Raw genomic sequence first — 16,381 nt, forward strand, 5'->3', positions numbered from 1 at the left:
GATATGTTAAAGTCGTAAATGCCATTGTGTCTATTAGCTAGGGATGGCACAAGAAGAAAACAGCTGGGAGCTTGCACAGTCTGCAGAAAGCAAACCACAGAGACTCACTGCTAAATACTGGGGTCCAAGAGTATTTAGACCAGCAAGGTTTCCCCACACAGATGCTGCGCTGATTTGCTGCATCTGCTGCTGGAGCTGCTGGGCCATTCTCTTCTGTTCTTTGTCCTTCTGCGTATCAGCAAATTTTACCACCATGGGAGATGAGCAGCCCTATGAAAACACCAAAGCCAAAGGGTGAAAGTCCTCCTTCTACACGAAGGAAAAATCCTCCTTTGTAGTGACACACAAGATGCATTCTAATTTCATTCACTGCCACACGACTCTCTTCCTGACAGACACAAATGGCAAAAAGACAAATTTAAAAGGGCAACTTCTAATACGTTAATTTTTTAAAAACCAATCATTTTTTTCACTTTAAGATGCTTAGCCTGCTTAACCTTTAGCGCAGTCAGATGCTGCAGAACTTTAATGGCCAACTGTCCTAGCACTCTCAGGCTAAGGAACTTTTCCCTTTCATTCATCTGCTCCCTACCTCCATGGTCTGTGCTTGGTGCATTGCCTTGATAGCCGTCTGTGCCATGGCTCTTGTTGTAAAAGTCACAAACGCACAACCTGGTAAGAGAAGTGTCAATAGCTTCATTCATTCATTTGCTTATTAAATATCCGATTGACATTTACTGAGCACCTGCTATGTGCCAAGTACTATGCTAGCAATAATAGTCACGGTTCCTGCCTTCAGGAGTTAGAGATCTAGTAAAGGAGACAGATACATTGTAACAGTGACTAAGTGCTTCAGTGAAAAAGTAGGGAAGCACAACAAGAAAGAAAGTGCTTGATAAAGGGATAAAGGAGAGAAATCCTAATCCTCTAGTTTCTCTGGATAAGAAAGTGTTTCCATTAAGGACCTGTCCAAGCACAAAAAGAGAAAATTTTAATACATGACACTGAAGTGCAGAATGTAGACTCCTTAGGGGGATGGGACAATTCTAAAGGAATCAGTTGGTAGACGGAACCTACATTTACAATATCAAGCCCAGCCACTCCATCATCACAGGGTCATGTTAGCTAGTGATCCCTGGTTTCCACTGGTCTAACTAAAAGAGACTCTAAATTTAAGACCAGTATCTTTAAAGGCTAAAAATGTACCCACCTCGGCTCAGGCCATCAGGTCCCCGTAATATCCGGCATTCTTCAATCTGTCCAAATGAAGAGAACATGACTCGGATGTCATTTTCAGTGCACTTCTTGGAAATCATACCAATAAACAGCTTCCTGTCTTCCACTGCTAAGAGAGTAAAACACAAAAGGCTTGAACATCATTACTACAAGAGGTAGTATGGCATAGACCCTGGAGTCAGACCATCTATGTTTGGATCCTGGCTCTATGCCTTTATATCATATTACTTGGATTCTAAGATACACATTTTTTCATCATTTAGCAACTCATAATCAACTGAACCTTAAAATTGGAAACATTTAGATAAAATATAGTAATTTACGAGCCTGTGAAAGTTACTTAACCATTCTGTGCCTGTCACTTCTGATTAATAGGGATAACCGTGTTTCTCTTAAAGGTAGCTGTAGGTATTAAATGCAAAGCACTCAGCATCTTGCCTAGCACTTAGTGATGTTTGCTCTTACTAGCAGTTCTACTACACCAAAGAAGGACAAGTTTTTCACATTTAATTGATATGACAAGAGAAACAGAACACACCTTTTGGTGAGTGTAAATGTCCACTTTCCTTTTCTGATTATTCTCTTGAGGACTAAGTTCTCCTTCCTACTTGTCCATCTCCCCTTCCCCCACTCTTGTCGTAAGAAATTATATTCATCAAAGACATTCCAGTTTACTCTAAAATGTTCTTGTACTATTTACGTATCAACTCTCTCCATCTTTATTTACCATATTTATTTTAAAGAAAAAAAAAAACAGACAATTTAGATGACAGATTACTTAGTGCACTGGACTACAATCTTACACCATACACAAAAATTAACTCAAAATGGATTAGACTTAAACGTATGACCTGAAACCATAAAACTCTGAGAAGAAAACATAGGCAGTAAGCTCCATAAAACCAATCTTAAAGATGATTTTTTGGATCTGACTGCCAAAACAAAGGCAACAAAAACAGAAATAAACAAGTGGGACTACATCAAACTAAAAAGCTTCTACAGAGCAAAGAAAATCATCAACAAAATGCAAAGGCAACCTACTGAATGGGAAAAATATTTGCAAATCATGTATCTGATAAAGGGTTAATATCCAATATAGAAATAACACCTACAACTCAGGAACAACAAAACACAGCACCCAGTTAAAAAAATGGGCAGAGGATCCGAACAGGTATTTTTCCAAAGAAGACATGCAGCAGATGGCCATCAGGTACATGAAAAGATGCTCAACATCACCAATCATCAACAAAATGCCAATCAAAGCAACAATGAAGTATCCCCTCCCACTTGTTAGAACGGCTATAATCAAAAAGACAAGAAATAACAGGAGTTGGTGAGGATGTGGAAAAGAGAGCCCTTGGTGCATTGCTGGTGGGAATGTAAACTGACTGCAGCCAATGTAAAAACCAACATGGTTCCTCAAAAATTTAAAAACAGAGCTACCATATAAGCCAGTAATTCCACTTCTGGGTATTTATCTGAAGAAAACAAAAACACAAACTCAGAAAGCTGCATACTCCGGGCACCTGGCTGGCTAAGTCGGTGGAGCATGCGACTCTTGATCTTGGCATTGTGAGTTTGAGCCCTACAATGGGTGTAGAGATTATTTAAAAATAAAGCCTAATGGGCCGCCTGGGTGACTTGGTTAAGCGTCCAACTTCAGCTCAGGTCATGATCTCGCGGTTCATGAATTCAAGCCCCGTGTCGAGCTCTGTGCTGACAGCTCAGAGCCTGGAACCTGCTTCAGAATCTGACTCCCTCCTCTCTGCCCCTCCCCACTCATGCTCTGAAAATACACGTTAAAAAAAATTAAATAAATAAATAAATAAATAAATAAATAAATAAAGCCTAAAAAGAAAAATAGCTGCACACCCATGTTCACTGCAGCATTATTTACAATAGTCAAGACATGGAAACAACCTAAGTGTCTATCAACAGATGAACAGATAAAGAAAATGTGGGATACACACACACACACACACACACACACCCGGGATATTATTCAGCCATAAAAAAGAATGGAATCTTGCCATTTGTGGCAGCATGGATGGACCTTGAAGACTTTATGTTAAGTGAAATAAGTCAAACAGAGAAAGATACTGTATGACCTCACTTACATAAAATCTTAAAAACAAACAAAAAACTCCCTAAGTTCATAGATACAAAAACCAAATTGGTGGTTGGAGGTTGGGCGTAAGGGAGTGGGCAAAAAAGGTAAAAAGGATCCACAGGTGGGGCACCTGGGTGGCTCAGTCAGTCAAGTGTCCAACTTCGGCTAGGGTCACAATCTCCTGGTTCATGGGTTCAAGCCCAGCGTTGGGCTCTGTGCTGACAGCAGGCAGCCTGGAGCCTGCTTCAGATTCTGTGTCTCCTTCTCTCTCTCTGACCCTCCCCCTCTCAGTTTCTCTGTCTCTCTCAAAAATAAATAACAAGACTTGAAAAATTTTTTTAAAGGATCAAAAGGTACAAACTTCCCATTATAAAATAATTTAGCCTGGTGACTACAGTTAATAGTAATGTAATGCACATTTGAAAGCTGCTTAGAAAGCAGACCTTAAAAATTCTCATCAAAACCTTTTAATTTTCTTTTTTTTAAATTTACATCCAAATTAGTTAGCATATAGTGCAACAATGATTTCAGTAGATTCCTTAGTGCCCTTTACCCATTTAGCCCATCCCCCCTCCCACAACCCTTCCAGCAACCCTGTTTGTTTTCCATATTTAAGAGTCTCTTATGTTTTGTCCCCCTCCCCGTTTTTATATTATTTTTGCTTCCCTTCCCTTATGTTCATCTGTCTTGTCTCTTAAAGTCCTCATGAGTGAAGTCATATATTTGTCTTTCTCTAATTTCACTTAGCATAATACCCTCCAGTTCCATCCACGTAGTTGCAAATGGCCAAGATTTCATTCTTTTTGATTGCCAAGGAATACTCCACTGTATGTGTTTGTGTGTGTGTGTGTGTGTGTGTGTGTGTGTGTGTGTGTGTGTGTGTATGTATGTACAACAAGCATATGACAGAAATTAGATACAAAATCCCAAGTGCTGGGGTGCCTCGATATATATATTTATATATACACACACACACACACACACACACACACACACATACATATATATATACACCGCATCCATTGATGGACATTTGGCTCTTTCCATACTTTGACTATTATTGATAATGCTGCTATAAACATGGGGGTGCATGTGCCCCTTTGAAACAGCATACCTGTATCCCTTGGATAAATACCTAGTGGTGCAATTGTTGGGTCGTAGGGTAGTTCTAGTTTTAGTTTTTTGAGGAACCTCCATACTGTTTTCCAGAGTAGCCGCACCAGCTTGTATTCCCACATCAAAACTTTTTTTGTTACTATGTATGGTGACAGATACTAACTAGACTTACTATGGGTGATCATTTCTAATATATACAAATACTGAATCATTATGTTGCACACCTGAAACGAATGTTTTATGTCACTTAGACTTCAATAATGATAATAATAATAATAATAATAATAATAATAATAAAAAGATTACTTAAAGCAAACACAACCAGATACCATCAGAATGAACACTAAACTGGCAGAAACCTTCTAAGGAGAAGGCTTTTACACACTTGCTTACCATTGTTCTTCTCACTGTCGGCAGGTTTCATCTGTATAGGATGATGCATCTAAAAAGGAAAACACACAGATACTATCACTGTACACACTGAAGGCATTCAGAAAGATAAGTGAGGACTCTAAAGGAAATACCAAAACCAGAGCCTTAAGAGTTCTCTCTATACTCACGTCTGCCTCAAGATCATTTTTTCCCAAAGTATCAAAATAGAGTATGAATCAAGAGGTTAAAATTCTTTTGGTTAAGAGAGAACTACATGACCTTCAGCCTATGTTCTTTGAAATATTCCCTTTATGTCCTCCTTTACATCAATTTCTGTGGCAGTTACTTTTTCCCCAAGATGGCTTTCAGTGTGGGCTTGACACCTATAAGTATGTTCCATGTGTTAAAACCACCACAGTTCCACTTCCTAGTAGGAGCTTTCTTACCCCTGGTAGGACCTTCATGTTGTGAAGAGCATTCTGCGCCTCTAATGCAGCTTTACGGGTGTAAAATGTAACAAAACAGCACCCTGCAATAAACAAGATTTCACAAAATCAAACCAGTCCTTTGAAAGCAGGTAATTCCTAGAGTACTCCCTCCTCCACAGACATACTGGAACTTCAAAGAGAAGACTGGGTATATTAAAATTAGCATCCCTCCCCCCAAAGAGAGAAAGGGGGGGGAGGGAAAGAAGCAGAAAAAAACCCTACACTACTTTCTATTCATTTTCTATATTGTTATAGTCTTCTAGTTCTACTAAAATTCTTTAGCTGCTCCTATAAACTTCTCTGGGAAAGAGAACTTCCCTTGTAAAGGTCACAGTACCATGCCATTCGACGTACCCTACTTGGAGCACCGGGGAGTGTGCTGGGCAAGACACTCAGAACAAATAAAAAAGGGGCCTTGCACTCACAGCTTGTAGTCTACCAGGAACTCATTCTTTCTCAGAATAAATCAATCCTTATAGTCAATTTCTACCATACACCTCAAACATAATAACCATTTATTAAATTATAAAATTACTAAAGAGCAAGAAACTCTTAATACCTTTTTTGGACCCTTGGTCCTCATCAAATATAATTAAGATTCTAACAGCACATGGCACTAAGGAGATTTGTAGATTTTGTGATTTGTATCTTTATTAGGGATAGGAGGGGAGAGGTGTGTCTTATAAATATGGGCTCATCGTCCCATGAGATACCATATAGATTCCTTTCAAAATCACCCTGCAATTAAGATTTTAAAGTACTGCATGTTCTACTGCCAGTCGTTAATATAAAGGAACTATAATACTTTGTATTTTTGGTTAACTATACACATAGAGAAAATAATTTATCTGCTTCTTGATCCTCTGCTCTTAAGCTGGCTTCAAACCTAACAATCCTGCTTGCTCACATCTGCACTGTAGAACAGCTTCCACAGAAAATTATTCTAACATCAGTCATTTGGAAAAGAATATAGTATGTGCATGTATAGGGCAAAGCTAGCGCCTCTTCTACCATTGCTCCCATAAAGCTTCTACTCTGCTAGGTATTTCTGGAAGCAACGCAGTCTTTCTTCCATTCATTTGTAGGCTACAACAAACAGGTTACCTAAAAACAGGTCCTTCCTGGTTGCTAAGCCTTCCTATGAAGACTCTGCAACACTAACAGAAATTCATAGGTACAGTGTAGATAGTGCCTTCCTTTCTGCTTACTCTAGCCAAAACACCAAAGAAAACCTTATGTAGTTAGTTTACTTCAACTTTATTTTTGCCATTGCATCCCTAAGATCAAGAGACATTCACATTTAAAAAAAGAGAGGGGCACCTGGGTGGCTCAGTTGGCTAAGCATCTGACTTCGGCTCAGGTCACGATCTAGCAGTTCACTGAATTCGAACCCCACATTGGGCTCTGCACTGACAATGCAAAGCCTGCTTCAGGTCCTGTCTCCCTCTCTGCCCCTCCCCTGCTCTCTCTCTCTCAAAAATAAACGTTAAAAGAGAGAGAGTGAGACAGAGATAGACTCTCACATGAGTCTGTCTCTTAAATTTAGAGCTCTCACAAAGGACCATCTATGATCCAATTTACAAGTTATCCTCACGATATCAACTTAACTTATTTTTAAGCCATTAGATGCGTTTGGGCTGGAAGATGTAACTATTCTAAAAGGAAAGCCCCTTTGGATGTGACCACAGGAACATTCCGGCAATGAGAGACAGCAAGCACATGACAGAAATTAGATATAAAATCCCAAGTCCTGGGGTGCCTGGGTGGCTCGGTCAGTTAAGCATCTGACTCTTGATTTCGGCTCAGGTCATGATCTCACAGTTTGTGGGATCAAGCCCTGTGTCAGACTCTGAACCGACAGCATGGAGCCTGCTTGGGATTCTCTCTCTCTCTGCCCTTCCCCTGCACATGCTCTCTCTCTCAAAATAAATAAAATTAAATAAACAACAACAAACAAAACACCAACCCAAAGCCCTTACCTTTGCTCTGAGGAGGGTTTTGGCTCCTATCCCTTAGGACATTGATTTCATAGACAGCACCATACTGTTCAAAGAGTTCCCTCAAGTCCTTCTCAGACCAGGTTCTTGGAACCTGGCCCACAAACATCTTGATAGCATCAAGATCCGGTTGGTCTGGGTGGTCCAGGGTGCCGTTCATTTTCTTTGAGCTGCATAAAACAAAATATAGCTTCTATTATGCATTCATGGTGCTTTCCAGGGGGATGTTTCTTTTCTTTAAAGATCTCAACTACTTCCTAAAAAAGTCGGGAGAAAGAATTCTACTTCTTTTCACTACAGTCATTCAATTTACCAGAGTTCTCTGGTCTTCCCCTTAGCCATGGCCATGCCTTCCATTAGATCCCAAACTGAAGTCACCATTCTGATTAGGGCATTCTGGGTTTTAACTAAGTAATCAAATGTCACTCAATCCTTGTCTAGCCTGAGAATTCTTTTAAGAACCTAAGAGACAAACTTCCTAAAGCAAGTTTTAGTGGTTTTGAAGCACAGTTAACAAAACTTTTAAAAATGTGCATAAAAATCACAATGGACTGTTGATTAGTGGGTAAGATGCAGGACTCCCCACGTATACAATGACAGGTGACAAGTCTTCTTTCAGCAGATGTTAGAACAAAGCACTTGATTTCCAAGGCCTAAGCTAAGAACAGAACAGAAAGATGTCAGCCTTTGAATGTTGCTGTCTCAGTCCTCGTCCCAGTGCTCTTAAGTCATGCCTCCAAGACCAAAACAAAGCTTCGCCTTTTAAACTTTCACAAATGATTGTTATGTAGACAATGACAACACCATCCTAGGGTTTTTTGTTTCTGAGTTATCCAACTTACTACTAGTTCTCTAAGACTGTACCAGTTAATTCCCTTACCAAGTGAACCATTACAACATCCACAAACTCTCACAATCCTAGCACATCAAACTTGTAACACTCCTGCTTTAATACCTTCATTTTAACCCTCCCACTGCCAAGAACCTAGAGGGATTCCTGGACTACAAATGTTTCCACTCAGAATGAATCAAAGTCCTTCTGGACCACTGTAGCTCAAGATTGTATCTTAGCATTTATCACAACCATTAACACCTTAAGTTCCAAACAGCCAGCATGGCTAACTTTTCTGTTAGTGCATGCTTAATCCAGAAATCACTTCATCATATTCAAATTTGCCACGTCCTCGGGGCGCCTGGGTGGTTCTATCGGTTAAGCTTCCGACTTCAGCTCAGGTCATGATCTCTCAGTTTGTGAGTTCGAGCCCCGCGACCGGCTCTGTGCTGACAGCTCAGAGCCTGGAGCCTGCTTCCGATTCTGTGTCCGCCTGTCTCTTGGACCCTCCCTTGCTCATGCTCTGTCTCTGTCTCTCAATAATAAATAAATGTTTAAAAAAAAAACAAACAACAAATTTGCCACGTCCCAATATCAACCCTAAATAAAACGTTAGTTTCCTTTAAAGGAAAAACAACAGTTTTTCTACCAGTGCTATCTTCTGAACAATATTTGAAGATACTTGAGAATGCTGGATCTATGAAGGTGGTTTAACCTTTGTATTTTAATTCCTACATTTCTTATAACTGAACACCCACAGGAACTATTTACATGTTGCCTTGGCTGAATCTAGTACTACATATCAAAAGCTGTAAGGCAAATGGCATATAAACCAACTCTTGTTACCATGTCTGGAAAGGTTTCCCCATGTTCTTTCAGGTAAATTTAGTCTGTTTCGTCAGGACTCAAACAGTACTAAATTTCCCCCTTCGTTATAGTATTTACCACCTTTTAGCATAATCTGCCTATATCTAGCTCTCCCAATTAGACTGAGAGTTCCTTGAAGGCAGAAACTGTTTTGTTTGCTATTCATTCTTACAGTCACACCTGGTATAGCACCTGGTTCAAAGTAAGTCCTCAGATGTGTGGGATGGGAGGAATTTCTTGTTCTCAACAATTCCCCCTTTAATTTAAGCAACTAATCCTGATAAAAATGAACACTGTGCACAAAGAGGGCTCACAAAGAGCAGCTGTTATCCCTGTGATTATTTGTCACCAGATCAATCTACCCCAAGTGTTTTGAAATGCATTATTTTATTGGTTTTCCTTTAGTTTGGAATTACTAAATTCAGGTTGTTGTAAAAATATAATGGGGCTCAGTCGGTTAAGCGTCTGACTTTGGCTCAGGTCATGATCTTGCAGTTCATGGGTTCGAGCCCCATGTCCGGCTCTGTACCGACAGCTTAGAGCCTGGAGCCTGCTTTAGATTCTGTATCTTCCTCTCTCCCTAGCTCACACTCTGTCTCTCTCAAAAATAAACATATATATATTTATACAGATGAAACGTGGTCGCTTTTAGAAGGTAATCCCAATGTTCTAACAAACCACGCTATGATTAAAAAAAAAAAAACAAAACTCTATGACTAATGAAACAATGGCTGTCGCTCCCAACAACCTGCCTCTAACAAGTTTAATTACCAGTTTTAATATCATTTTATTAAAATGTTGCTGGTCTTTAGTATTTCCATCCTAGGGAGGGTTAAAGGGTTAACACAGAACCCCCAAATGGTGCTCAGAATATGTTTTGATAAGAATGTTGACACTACTTTTGAAAAGAGGCAGGGGTTTATTGATTTGTAATTATATTGGAAGCAAACGCTCTGTCCGTTCCTTCTGTATTTGTGTGCCATTTCTAAATTTTCTACATCACTGTTTAGTGCAAAAGAATCATCAATAATCAACATATATGAATTACGGTTTATTTAAAAGTTCAGTGGAGGGGGCGCCTGGGTGGCTCAGTCGGTTAAGCGTCCGACTTCGGCTCAGGTCACGATCTCGCGGTCCGTGAGTTCGAGCCCCGCGTCAGGCTCTGGGCTGATGGCTCAGAGCCTGGAGCCTGTTTCCGATTCTGTGTCTCCCTCTCTCTCTGCCCCTCCCCCGTTCATGCTCTGTCTCTGTCTCAAAAATAAATAAACGTTAAAAAAAAAAAAAAAAAGTTCAGTGGAGACTCAGCATTCTAGATGAATACCCTCCCTTTCTCTCTTTACTCTCCAAATCCTTCTCCATTTCTTCACATCCACCTACTCCATGAACCACCCTTTCCCTCTGTATATACCAATTCATTAGCCAGAAGAATCTTCTGGATCAGTGCTATTCAAAGTGCCAAGGACCAAGGGAAATCTTCAAATTTAACCCTTTAGAAACTCCCTCCCCCAGACCCCCATTTGGAGAGAGACAGCAAGCAGGGAAGGGGCAGAGAGGAAAGAAAGAATCCCAAGCAGGTCCCTCACTGTCAGTGCAGAGCACGATGCAGGGCTCGAACTCATGGACTGTGAGATCATGACCTGAGCTGAAGTCAAGAGTCGGCCACTTAACCCACTGAGCCACCCAGATGCCCCACCCTTTAGAAACTTTTATAGAAACTGAGCTAGGTAACTTTATATATATTCAATCTAATAATAATTAAAAGATACAAAATGCAAGCTTATACCTTATTATCTTGTCTTCCTACTTGACTGTTTTTATTGTATTTTAGAAGTCAGGTCGTGACAGGCTTAGGACATGGTTCTTCACCAGTCTGAGAAGCACTTCTAGAGCACAGCAAATTACCAGGCCATGTTGAAGATGCTGTGGACATCATGTATCCGGAATGTTGCACTGACTTATTCTTTCCTCTAATAAATCCTGGGCACTTATACAGTTATACAGGCCAGACACTATGTGAAATGTGGTATATATTGGTGAATAAGGGAAACATCATTATAAACTTTTATTGTGTCAGAGGAAATGAACAACAATGTTCTTCCATCCTCAACCTTCCTCACATATTTCCAGCATGCATGTTGTCCTTAGAAGTAACCACTGCACAAAAAAGTCACCTGGGAACAGGACTCTCAGTGTGATATGCCAAGGACCCCACGTCATCAAGGTGTGGCATTTACTCTACATATCACTAAAAACACTCTCAAATGTGTGCCTTACCTCCCCATTGATGGAGAGCTCCTCAGAGTCAGTGATCATGAATTACTGATATTTATTATGCCTACTCAAGAACCAATGAACTCAGCAGCCCCCTGGAGAAGTACCTATACTATCCCTGTCATTCTTAAGAAGCAAGTCTATGGAAATTCTTATCCTCTGTGAAATTACTGACCTGGGAGCAGGGTGGGAGAGAGGAAAAGCAGGGAATGAGGGAAGCAAGGAAGGAAGAAGAGAGATAAGGAGGCAGCAAGTGTTTTAGGGGAGAGGCATGGCACCAACCACCTTTTTTTACATTTCTGCTTCTAGCAGCAACTAGCAAATCATTAAAAATGAGAAAATGTGAAAAATCAGGACCAGAGGCTGCCTTGTCTACCTGGATTCTTGATGGAACATGCTATAGGAAAGTAAAAAAGAGAACCATTTTGGAAGAGAAACAGGAGAGACAAAACTAAGAGCTTCATTTTCAAAGCACACATTTGTTCCGAATTCTTCAACCCTCTCTTCTTTCTCTTCTCTCCCTCTCAAAACTTCCTGGCCCCAGGCCCAGCTCAGGGGGGCAGAGTTAATGTCTTGTCCCACTTTTTCCCCATCCCCTGGCTCCACCTAACTATACCAGTGGGGTGAACCTTAACCCAACAAACTGATCTACCGGGTAGCCAGAAATCTAAGACCTATGCTTAAAACAGAAAGGCCTGGCCAATCAAGCTCCTTACGGCTTGGCTTTACCGAGCAAGACAATAGCCACTGGCCACATGTGGTTACTGCATAGGATAAGGAGAGGCAGAGAACATTTTTATCATCACAGAAAGCTCTACGGCACAGAACACTGCTCTACAGAACATGGAAATGGTTAACAGAAACAGGCAGTGATGAAGTCAGAATTCGGGAAGCTGCAAGCAGAGACAGCCTAAGGTGACAAGGTAAAAGGGCAGTGGCAAGAGATAAGAGAGGTCATGCTACAACATCGACATCGATGAAGCCTGAAAACATGATGCCAAGTGAAAGAAGCCAATCACAAAAGGCTACACATTGTGTGATTCCATTTATATGAAATTTCCAGGATAGACCAATCTATAAAGACAGAAAGGTTAGCAGTTGCCTAGGAATGGGGACTAGGGGTGCAGGAGGATGACTGCTAAAGGGTACCAGATTTCTTCTTGGGGTGATCAAAGTGTTCTGGAATTAGACAGCGGAGGCAGCTGTGCAACTTTGTGGACACAGTAAAAATCACTGAATTATGCATTTAAAAGGATAAATTTTATGGTATGTGAATGATATCTTAATTTGAGAGACAAAGAGAGATGGAGCAAGAAAACGGGATGGAAGGGAGAATGGCAAGGCAAAGCCATGCTGCAATCAAGCAGCAGCACGTGCAGCGAGGACAAGAGAACGTGTGTCCTGGGTCAGAAAGAAAGGATTTTCTAAGTCTTCCAGAAAGTTCCTAATTACATTACAGTCCAGCCCATGTGTGCCCTTACAAAAAAACCCTTTCACATATGCTAGCTCCAGTGGGTATCTGTTCTTTGCAGCCAAACAGGCTGGCAAATACTACCTTTACATCTGCTCAAAAATCAATTCCTTGGGTGGGAACAAAATGAGTAAAGGAGATTAATAAATACAGATCTCCAGTTAATTAAGTCATGGGGATGTAATGTACAGCATGGGAATATAATAAATAAAACTATTAACTTTGCAGGTGACAACAGACTTACTGTCATGACCATTTCACAACGTACACAAATGTCAAATCACTGTGCTGCATACCTGAAACTAATATAATACTGTATGTCAACTATACCTCAATAAATTAATAATTTCCAAAACCTTTCATTACTCATTTTTTTCCACTCAACCCTTCTCATTACCTGTTGGCCTCCATTTGTTCATTATACAAACAGAAAAATTTTGGATACTTACCAATCCCCAAGAGGCATAAATATTTGTTGCTTCCCAATCTTCAGCCACCACCCACCCCTACCAGGTCCCTCTGGCTCAGATACTGTGCTGTGGAAAACCGGCACAGAAGAACATCAGAATAAAAAGGACCCAGAAACACTGGCCTGAGTTACTTACCAACTGTTCTCTAGTGAGACAAAATTGTACGTATTCTGGAAGGAAGGAATTTCCTTTTGGATAAAGGGAGATCTTCCTGTTAGTTGGGATGTTAGGTATTAGAAAAAGCTCTTAATAAAGGTTAAGTCACCTTTCAACAACTAAACAGGCTAATGGTGCTTGTGAAGGTTTTCAGCCTTCTTCCCTGAGAAATGGAGATAACACCTAGAGACCTTATTTCAGTAATTATCTTTAATTATTAAAAACAAACAAATCTCACAGGGCTTATCATTCATTCAACTGTATTTCCTAACCTCCTACTATGTGCCAGATACTACACACTCGAGGGGCTATAGAAGGGGACTGAGCAGTACCTGTCCTGAAGGTGATGGCACCAAACAAGTGGAAGAACACAACTATAAGGACCTACAAATATTTTCATGGATGCTTAAAAGTTCTGTGGGGGAAAAAAAAATGGGTATGATGGTTTTATTGTATTTGGAGGAGGAGGGCAGGGACTTAAGCTGAATGGACAAAGGGGCTGGAAACAGTGCTGTATAGAATGGAGTGATGTGAAAATGGTAAGAATTCAGAAAAAAGAGAAGGTAAGATAACATTAGGTAAAAAAAGGACTTGAGAAACTTAGGGGAGAGTACACATTTTAGAAGATTAGAAAAAAAGAGAGAAAACATTAGAAAATCACTGAGAATAAACAGATACATTGGAAAGATGCCCTGAAGGGCTTTTCTTGTGATACTAACAGGCTTGGACTTTATTCCAAGATTCTTTTTTTAAGGTTTATTTATTTTTGAAAGAGAGAGACAGAGTGAGAGCAGGGGAGGGGCAGAGAGAGAGGGAGACACAGAATCTGAAGCAGGCTCCAGGCTCTGAGCTGTCAGCACGGAGCACAACGTGGAGCCCGAACTCACAAACTGTGAGATCATGACCCCAGCTGAAGTCGGATGCTTAACCAACTGAGCCACCCAGGCCCCGCTATTACAAGATTTTTAAACAAGGAAGTGATCGGATTGATCTTTTAAAGACAACCGACAATACAGAGGATGAAATAAAAGTGGGGAAATAAAGAGATTTTTGCACAAACTAGCTTCTAAGATTAGGGCCCAGTCTCAGGCAATGCTGAAAAATTTGGGGGCAGAACCCACTAGAAATTGGAGATAACCCAATGAAAAAGATGAGGAAAAGAAGTTACTGATCCCTCTTAGGTTCTAGTACAGTCATTTTGGGAAAGTGTTTTTGCACGGGGAAGTTCAGGGGACATTTGGGGGAAAAATACAGAGATGTGAGAATCAGAAAAGCAATCGGTACCCCCTCAAGCCAAGGGAAAGCTAAAAGGGACTGAGCTACAACTCCTAGAGAACCTACCCATCTCCTAGGGTATAAGCAATGTAAGAGAAACCAGGGAAGCTGAAGAGTAGTCACAGCAGAATCAAGGACACTGTTAAAAGTAAGAATAGGAACTACAGTTCAGGTCCCCAGCCCTTCCACAGCTCCTCCAGCCATTCTTCTCTTTTGCAGGAAATTTTGAAATAGATACATTGCTAGATCACATTACTGGGCAAAATCACTTGAGAGAGAAAACTACTGATGTCAAGTCTCCTGCTAAAGAGTACGAATTAAAAGAAGGGCTGAGAACCCAACAAAAATGTGGCAAACACACCATTCTCACGAACTTTCTTCTTCCCAAATCTGTGTTTTGGTATATGGTGCCCATGAGAATGGGCCCAAACACTTGCAATAATGAAAGAAATCGATGGGTACCTGCTCAATGACACCTGAGGCAGCCTGGTCTAGGGGGCAAAAATAAAAAGATTATCATTAAACTTGATTTGAGGTCCAAAGCCGACACCAATTGTCCTCAGGCAAGTCAGTTACAGCCTCTCAACTGTTTCTCATCTGTAAACAGAGGCAACAGCCTGTGCCCAATTAACCTCCCAAAGCTTTTGAGAAGATGGAAGACTAAAACAAAGGCAAACATACTTGGGAAAACATGCTTCCAACCGCGTGCTCCCTGATCACCTCTGACAGAATGACCTGTATTCAGTCCATTAGCTCTCAAACTTCAGTGTGCATGAAAACCACATGGGGCATTGCTAAAATACAGATTCTGGGGCCTTATTCTAACATCAGAATATCTGGGAATGGGTCCAGGAATCAGCATTTTCATGTTCCAGGTGACTTCCATGCAGTGTTCTGTGATCCAGACTTCATGGGATACTAAATTAGTTTAACCTCTTGAAATATGAGAGAACAGGCTGAGGAAAAATACTGTATCTAAGGACTGAACAAAGGCGGTGGCAAAACAGAGAGAAACTGTTACGATGAATGATAATTTGAGCCACAAAGTCCTAGTTCTAGGGACATATATCTGGTATGCGGGAGTATTTTGGTAATATATATTAAGTCTTTATGATGGCATTGATTTCACCTGTTATCTACAGCTATAACAAAATTTTAGCAGTAAAGAGCTTGCATAAAAAGACAAACCTAAATTACCATTATTTTGGACACTACAGAGAAGGCATAACATCCATATCAAATGAGTGAGCCAGCTAACTTTGAGGTCCCCCAAACTATTCCACAGAGAACTGTTCAAAATCTGCTATCATCCATACCTGCTACAGATAATCCCAAGGTAGATGGATTTCCAACGGAGGGCTATACTGAAGGACTTAGACTACTGCCTGTTATCTAAGGAATATTCTACTATTTAATATTCTTGGCTTTGAATAACCTAAGGCTCATCCGCTTGAGGTTTCAAGATACTTTGAAACCTAGTTTAATTAACTGAAAACAAGAGTTAGAAATGTGTTCTTCACAAAGTTCAGAATTCAGGTTCCCTGAAGCTACAACTCAGGACCAGGTTAGTATTTTAGCTGTGTACAATGATAATGTCACTTATTGAACAGTATTTTAAACTGATTAGATTTCTTGTTCCCATGTTGAAAATTTGGGCAAATTGCCAATCAAAATTGATACAGTTTTGCTGAGGAGGGGAGGGGAAGAGCACACATCTGAC

At 40.5% G+C, this 16,381-nt stretch overlaps 1 protein-coding gene across 27 annotated transcripts in view; it reads right to left on the reverse strand.

The window, feature by feature from the left end:
* The window catches only part of CELF1 (CUGBP Elav-like family member 1), a 73,689-nt gene that overhangs the window by 12,870 nt on the left and 44,438 nt on the right, over positions 1-16,381 (reverse strand). For 23 of the 27 annotated variants that reach the window (XM_042906800.1, XM_042906807.1, XM_042906794.1 and 20 more), the window contains 6 exons: positions 7,302-7,489; positions 5,281-5,363; positions 4,856-4,904; positions 1,211-1,345; positions 593-672; positions 109-270 (listed from right to left, as the gene is read on the reverse strand). In XM_042906800.1, coding sequence (XP_042762734.1) covers positions 109-270; positions 593-672; positions 1,211-1,345; positions 4,856-4,904; positions 5,281-5,363; positions 7,302-7,479 — 687 coding nt within the window. In that variant the 5' untranslated portion in view covers positions 7,480-7,489. Of the gene's footprint in view, positions 1-108; positions 271-592; positions 673-1,210; positions 1,346-4,855; positions 4,905-5,280; positions 5,364-7,301; positions 7,490-13,365; positions 13,419-16,381 lie in introns of those variants that run through there. The other 4 variants (XM_042906796.1, XM_042906790.1, XM_042906788.1 and 1 more) reach the window with 2 other exon arrangements.

The sequence above is a fragment of the Panthera leo genome, chromosome D1 (assembly GCF_018350215.1).
Source record: "Panthera leo isolate Ple1 chromosome D1, P.leo_Ple1_pat1.1, whole genome shotgun sequence".
In the NCBI taxonomy this organism is placed as follows: Eukaryota; Metazoa; Chordata; class Mammalia; order Carnivora; family Felidae; genus Panthera; species Panthera leo.